The sequence below is a fragment of the Siphateles boraxobius genome, unplaced genomic scaffold (assembly GCF_051911475.1).
Source record: "Siphateles boraxobius isolate OS27281-9 unplaced genomic scaffold, OSU_SipBor_1 7, whole genome shotgun sequence".
Lineage (NCBI taxonomy): Eukaryota > Metazoa > Chordata > Actinopteri > Cypriniformes > Leuciscidae > Siphateles > Siphateles boraxobius.
The window spans coordinates 20642275-20649976 of NW_027509197.1; the positions used below are offsets into that span (position 1 = coordinate 20642275).

The following is a 7702-nucleotide window of genomic DNA, read 5'->3' on the forward strand; positions in this document are numbered from 1 at the left end:
TGATTCATTGAATACAATGTTGAGAGCCACTTTTCATATGTGCTGTAAAAAGAATGACAATAATATGTATAATCTTATTCATATGTCTTCAATTTGCCTTATGGTGATTCAGTGTGGTTTGGATAGTCTAGATAGATGATGAATATTTAAAAACCATAATTATATAATTATGCAATAATTATTTGTTATTGTGGGATCCAATCATCCTATCAATCATTAAGTTGAATGATGGAATGGGGAAAAAGTTAAATGTTTAAAATATGTAAAGGAACATCACTTAATTGTTGTATTCATGCAATAATAAAAAAATAAGACATGTTTTGATTTGTTTGAAGGTGAGAAGCCATATGAGTGCTCCAACTGCAAGAAGCGCTTCTCCCACTCTGGCTCCTACAGCTCCCACATAAGTAGCAAGAAATGCATTGGCCTTATCTCTATTAATGGACGGGTACGCCATGGAGTCAACAGCAAGCCTGGCTCATCACCAAACTCTGCTGCATCCTCCCCTGGCAGTCCTGCCTTAGCTCAGCTCCGTCACAAACTGGAGAATGGCAGGTCCATGAGCCTTCAAGACCCATCTGCCCACCCAGACATCAAGTCTGAGCCCATGGACTTCAATGAATACCGTCTTATGATCGCATCTCAACAAGAATATGGTGGGTCAGGCGCCTTTCTCAATGGCGGTGGCCGTAGTCCTCCAGGGATGCACAGTTCATCTCAGAACCCCCTGCAACATCTAGGCATTGGGTCAGATTCTCATCTATTGGGCTATCCAGCGTTCATCAACAACATGAGTGAGGTTCAGAAAGTTCTTCAGATTGTGGACAATACAGTTTGCAGACAGAAATTGGATGGCAACCCTGAAGAGATCTCTAAGCTTAGAGCATACATGAAGGAATTAGGCTCCCAGATGGAGGAGCAGAATCGGGTACTGGCCTCCCAGCAAGGCTTTCTTGGCATTGGACACAACAGTCCCACCAAGACTATCATTGACTACACACTGGAAAAGGTCAATGAAGCCAAAGCATGTCTCCAGAATTTAACAGAAGACTCTAAGAGGCGAGCGGTGGATATAAAAAAAGAAAGACCCAGCCACACCATGGATCTTCTATCTGAAAACAAAGCACATGAGAGGGATGCGCAGTACGCACCATTCTCTTGTCAGTATTGCAAGGAGACATTTTCTGGCCCTATTCCATTACATCAACACGAGCGCTATCTCTGCAAGATGAACGAGGAGATCAAGGCTGTCCTCAAACCTAATGATACTGTACCAACCGGCCGCAAGGGGCTTATCGGCTCAGAGCAGCATGATGGTGTGATCTCCTCATCTTTTGAGAGGAATGCCACCAGTCCAGTCAACCCCTACAAGGATCACATGACAGTACTGAAAGCCTACTTTGCCATGAACACTGAGCCCAACTCAGAGGAATTGAGGAAGATCTCCATGGCAGTGGGTCTTCCTCAGGAGTTTGTGAAGGATTCGTTTGCGCAATGGAAAGCTCAATCTCACCATAGCTTCTCAAGGAAAAGATCTCCTCCCCTTGAGCGAAGTGGAGAGCTCAACCATGGCTTGAGCAGGGAGTCCACTTTTGCCCGTTCACCTATTTCTCTGGGTCAATATGGCGAATCAACGGCGGAGATCCAAGTTATCACCAATGGGGATTCAGGGCACAAATTGTCCAAATCACATCAATTTACAGGCATCAGGCAGACCAATGAAAAGCCACTTGACTCTGTGGACCACTTAAGAGGTGAGACACCCTCACCTTTGAATCTCTCATCATCATCATCATCCAAACACTCACATAGCAGTTCGTACACTCCTAACAGCCTCATCTCTGAGGATGCCCACGGGGAACCACTGGACTTGTCTTTGCCAAAACAAGTTCACAAGGCAGAACGGAGACCCAAACACAATGGCTTTTCTGTTGACCACACTAGCAACTCCTCTGCACGTGAATCAGGAACAGAGCCTTTAAATTTGGCCCACATCAAGAAGGAGTTCAACGCTCCCAATAGTTTGGGCAATGAAAATCAGCTGGAGAAAAGCTCAAGTCCTATCTTTAGTATAAACCCCTTTGGTGGTGGGCACATGTACACCTCGCTTCCACCTCACGGAGCATTCCCTCCACCTACTTTTATGTCTACGGCTCAAGCCAGCATCCCGGGACTCAGGCCTTACCCAGGGTTGGATCCCATGAGTTTCTTACCACCAATGGCTTACACTTACGCAGCAGGGGCAGCCACTTTTGCTGAGATGCAGCAACGGCGGAAATACCAGCGGAAACCAGGCTTCCAGGTAGATTGAATGTTATGGTACTGGGAAAAATAATTCCCTGTGTATTCCATTTTATTTTAGTTTAAACCGTTTAAAAAGTATGATAAAGGACAGTAAAATTCAGTGTTTTATCATGCATTTCATCTTAACCAAAGTTTTTTTTTATTTAAAAGTCTCAAATAAATTAATAAAGAAACTAATAAAAATGTCTATACATTAAATTATAGATGTTATTAAAGGTTATTGCTTCCTAAAAATATGTTCTCTACAGCATTTCCATAATCTGTTACCTTCATTAATTCATACTACGTTCTGTACTAAACTGAGAGAACCCTTGTAAAGTCTTCTTAATATCAAGCCATATGTCCCTCTTTTGAGACCTCTTCAGGCGATAAAGGTCTTATACAGGTTACAGAGATAAGCTCTGTCCAGACGTGGGATCAAACAAGGGGCTGGGGCTGTCTCCTTGGTGGCAGGTTAGGATTAGGATTTGTGGCAGGTTAGGATTGTGTGAAGTGTCTAAAATCTGTTTCTTTTGCAGGGGGAGCTACTGGACAGCACAGGGGACTATCTGTCAGGGCTAGAGGACCTGACAGACAGCGAGTCGCTGCTCGCCCGGAAGAAGATTAAGAAGACTGAAAGTGGTATGTACGCGTGTGACTTGTGCGACAAAACATTCCAGAAGACCAGTTCCCTCCTAAGACACAAATATGAACACACAGGTATATCACATTTAGACAACTCTTTTTTTTTACCCTCGTCCACCCCCCTCCAAGTAATTCCCTTTGATCACATTGTGTTTTTTTTCCGTTTCTTTCATTGCTTTCCTTCTTTATTTTTTCATACCTATTTTTTTCTGTCCATTGCCATACTTTTGTTGTACATTTCAAACCCATGACAAAGGTGTAACAGTTTTCTTCCTTTTGACAGGCAAGGGGATTTTTTTTTTATTATTTAGCATGTGACAGACCATATTTATAATCCAGCTAAAATTTACAAAAATAATTACCACTTTAAATGGCAGATGCACACACACAATATCTCATATTTGCGTTTTGTTCATTGAACCACAAAAAATCTTACTTTTCTTTTAAATTGAGCATTTGGAACACCAGTCGATATAGAGACACATTGTCAATACATTTTGCTGGCATACCAACATGGCACAGTGTGCCAGGTGTGTGAAAGCCTGATGTGTGCGTGGCATTTCTTTACCACAATGTGACCTACCCTCCTGGGGAACTCCTTTCTTTCACACGTTTGCATCATCCTCACTTACATTCTTCGGTCGGAATTCATAGAGAGGAATCTGCCGTCTCGTCTATTTTTGAACTTGATGAGGGGAGGTTGGGAAGGGGACCATCTCAAGTATGGCTGCTATGGAAGGTGTTGCAGGCATGCCAGCGCTATTCATGGCCAAGAATATAGTACATCTGTTCATGTGCTTGGAACTGATGGCAAATGTGTGGGTTTTTATGGCAAGTATGTTACTGGTGGAATCATTGAATGCCAAATGGCAAGTGCCTCCTACTTCACTGATTAGAGTAGAATTAATTTCCTAGTTTCTGTAAGTAGATGACGTGATCCAAGCTGGTGAAAGAGGAAGGTGTGCGGGAGGTGAAGTGTTTGGTGTTTGTATTACACAAGGCATCACGAGACAGATGTATGTCTTATCTAAGCATTTTCATATCCCAAGTCATGATCTCATAAACTCTGTCAGGGATGCTGACTGCCTCACTTTCACCTTTTGCGGCATGGAGTGATAATCACCTGATCTTCTTGGCTGCATTCAGAACAGTCACAGACAACCTCAGAATAGCACCTCAGGACTGTGGCTTCCCCCTCACCTCCCTGCACTGTTTTTGGTAACATCTAAAATAAACCGGTGGGGTTTGTCGCTGTTTGAAATGAAGGGGTTTTTAGTAAGGACTTTTTTTTTCTTCCAGTTTTTAACCCAAACTAATCCCAAACAAGAGGGTTTTTTTTTTTGTAGAATTCCTCATGAGGTACAAGTTATGAAGGAGGGATTTGGGTCGTTTCTTCAAGGATATGTGTCTTAGTAAATTGTAATTTTTTACCTTACATTTGACTGTAATGCAAACAATACATTTGATACAAGTTTGTCCATCCTCCAAAGAGAGGATTTTCAAATAGCTGTTTATAGCTTTAAAATATCATGGATGCTGTGCTAACCTGTTGGCTCCTCTCTCTTTGTGTCTCTGCAGGAAAGCGGCCTCACCAGTGCCAGATTTGCAAAAAGGCCTTCAAACACAAGCACCACCTCATCGAGCACTCACGTCTACACTCGGGCGAGAAACCCTACCAGTGTGACAAATGTGGCAAGCGCTTTTCCCATTCCGGCTCTTACTCGCAGCACATGAACCACCGATATTCCTACTGCAAACGGGAGGCAGAGGAGCGTGAGGCCGCCAAACAAGATAGCCACGACAATGGCGGACCCCTGGAGCCCACGGAGCTCTTAATGCGTCGGGCTTACCTTCAAGGCCTCGGGCCCCTGGGATTTTCGGATCCAGAGGACCAGATGGAGGACATCACACGAGAAAACACCATCTTGAGAGACGGCACTGAGGGTCGGGCCAGGGAGGCAGAGGAGGCGTATCCGGAAGTGACTAACAGGCAAGAGACAGGGTTGGTGGAGGAAGAGGAAATGGAAGTAGAGGGGCAGAGATTTGAAACTCAGAGCCCTGAAGGGACAGCAAAAGATGAGAAAGAGAGCAAAGTAATGGGAGGGACAGAGGACGAGAGCTCGGAAGAGGGGAAATTAGCAAGCAAAAGAAATCCTGACTGCGAGAATGAGGATGCTGATTAACTACTGCATTTTGGAATAAGCTTCTTGGTTTTTTTTTCCTCAAGTTTGCATCGTGCCCTTCTTCCGCCCCTTTTGGAGGGACTTTGAGCCAGATTCACATTTGTACCACACTGCCACGTCTTGGTTATCTGAACGTGCGCCTGAGGCTTGCACTCATTGAAAAAAGAGTGGAACTTCAAAATCAGGCATCAGAAACTAGGATGGAACATGAAGGAATCCATATTATGCAAATATACAAGTGATAACGATTGTAGAATAAAATTTAAAGAAAGGTTTTTAAAATGTACAGAGGTTTCAGCCAGAAAGCTGTGTGGTGCTGATTTCCATATAACTCCTGTGTTTCATTGTGGTCGTAGCACAAGCCTGGAAATTGCACTCTGAAAAAAAAAAAGTATTAGAAAAAAGTAAAAATAAAAAACAAAAATAAAATGAACAAAAAAACACTTAGGTAAAAAGCATTGCCTATATGTACTTATACTGCGCTTGAAGACGCAGTAGTGTGTAAGTGTTATATTTCGTCTATCACTTACTGTGATACCCTTGGTTTTACCTTTCTTTTCCTGACCAGCCATTCAAGTTTTGGCGTCTCACCATGGCTTTTTATGAAGCGACTTTAAATAAATAATATCTATATGATTCTTAAACGTACAAAGTCTTAAAGTTGGCCAGGGGTGGATGGAAAGAGTCTAGGTTAATGTAATGACGAAGGCTCATTGTATGAGGTGACGTCAGAACCCCTGTGTTGTTGTTTTTTTCGTTCGAGAAAAGCCTTATATGCAAACCCTTTCACCTGTGTTTTCTGCAAGTGCCATCCTTGTACAGTATAAAGCGAAGTCAACTAGTGTTCTCTTTGCACCTGCTTTAGTATTAAATGAAATATTTCACCTTGTCATTTGACATACCTACGTCAGTATTAGTATTAGACTGCAGTTGTTTAGTTTACATATTGTTTGTGCAATTTTCTGTATTTTTTTAAGATCATCTGTCAGTATTATCTTGGTTTGTTTTGTTTTGTTCAATACAAAGTTCATTTTTATTTTAAACTACCATTTTATTTATGTGACTCATTTTATATTTCCTAATTATATTTATTTCATACTGTAGTGTACAGTATTATAGTTCCTTGATATAGATATATTTTAGTAAATAAGGATCCTTACAAGTGGAGCAAATTTTACGTAAAGAGAGCATTTATTGTATCTGGAGCGATTGCTGTGAATTGCTCTTCATACTACACTTACCTGATGAAGGAGAATCTACAATTTGGGAACTTTTGATACAATATTGTGAAAACACTGTATTTTTGACTGAAAGGAAAAAAAAATCCACTTTATTCATCTTATTTGTTTTTCCTTTTTCCCTTTTTTAGCTAAAGAAATAAGGGGGAGGGGGGATGTGGTTGTTGGGATTCTTTGAAATGTCTGTTGAAGTATAATTTAATTTTTAATTTGTAATTTTTCTTGAAAATGACCTTGCTCGAATAAATGTAGCCCAATTTAATTTTGAAAGCCTGTGTAACATCTCACTTAACAACTCACTTAAATTTCCTCACAAGTTGACAGATCTCGAGACATTTAATGTATTACTTTAAATACAAAATAACCATTCCCATATAGCCAAGAAAAAAATGTCTTCAAATAGTTGGAAATTTAGTATCTTTGATAATGTGTGTGTGTGTGTGTGTGTGTGTGTGTGTGTGTGTGTGTGTGTGTGTTCGCCCGTGTGCAAGTAATAAGGAGTGTCATCCATATTATAAATCACCTCCATAAATTGGAGAAAAGTAGCTATCAAACATCACACTTTAACATTCCCCAGTATCATTTTCTGTGCCATCATTTAATTAATTACTGGAACCTTTACCTTTTGATGTGAATTACACATAGCAATATAATCCACCTTATCAAAGTCCCTCACAGTATGATAGCCTTCTATTAGTCTCTTTGAAGTTGAATGATGTTGAGTTGCGCTAAATTAACATCAGCTGCAGGCTGCCAAACTGGCTGTGAAGTCTCAATGTTGGAACTCTATGGACTTCCATTAACCATGACCTTGCTAATTTTCTCAACTCACATACTCATCTCAAGTTTAATTTTCAAGGAACTATTCAAGACACTTTTCTCCCTGCAGGGATGTATAGTCCATTTCATTTTAGAAGCTAAGGTTACTGTATAAATTGCCCTATCAAATTGAACCGCACAGTACTTATACATAAGCTGCATTTATTTTTATTTTTTGCAAAAAAAAATTTCTTTGCTGTCCAAATTTTGATGGGGTAACTTATAAATAAATAAATGCATCATGCATGAGTGGGAAAACCACTTAAATGTGTATATGTTCTGACACTGAATGATAATATTTGGGATACTTTATATGAAATAATATGTTAAATAACATGCTAATTAAAATAGAAGTGTATTACAAGTGTAATTGATCTGGTCTGAGACTGTACCTGTAGTTGTTCTATTCATGTGGTTTTCCATTCAGGTGATTATTTAAAGGGACTGTTGTAAGTACTGTTCACCACACTGTACTTCACCTACACTGACCTCTGCACACAACCCACTTATTAAACATACATACAAATAAATAAA

The 7702-nt window shown here is 40.5% G+C and overlaps 1 protein-coding gene across 4 annotated transcripts in view; it reads left to right on the forward strand.

The window, feature by feature from the left end:
• Positions 1-6619, forward strand: part of zeb2a (zinc finger E-box binding homeobox 2a) — a 50149-nt gene extending 43530 nt beyond the window's left edge. For 2 of the 4 annotated variants that reach the window (XM_077216429.1, XM_077216432.1), the window contains 3 exons: positions 336-2302; positions 2823-2925; positions 4507-6619. In XM_077216429.1, coding sequence (XP_077072544.1) covers positions 336-2302; positions 2823-2925; positions 4507-5111 — 2675 coding nt within the window. In that variant the 3' untranslated portion in view covers positions 5112-6619. Of the gene's footprint in view, positions 1-335; positions 2303-2822; positions 3004-4506 lie in introns of all 4 variants that reach the window. The other 2 variants (XM_077216431.1, XM_077216430.1) reach the window with 1 other exon arrangement.
• The last annotated feature ends 1083 nt before the right edge of the window (positions 6620-7702 follow it).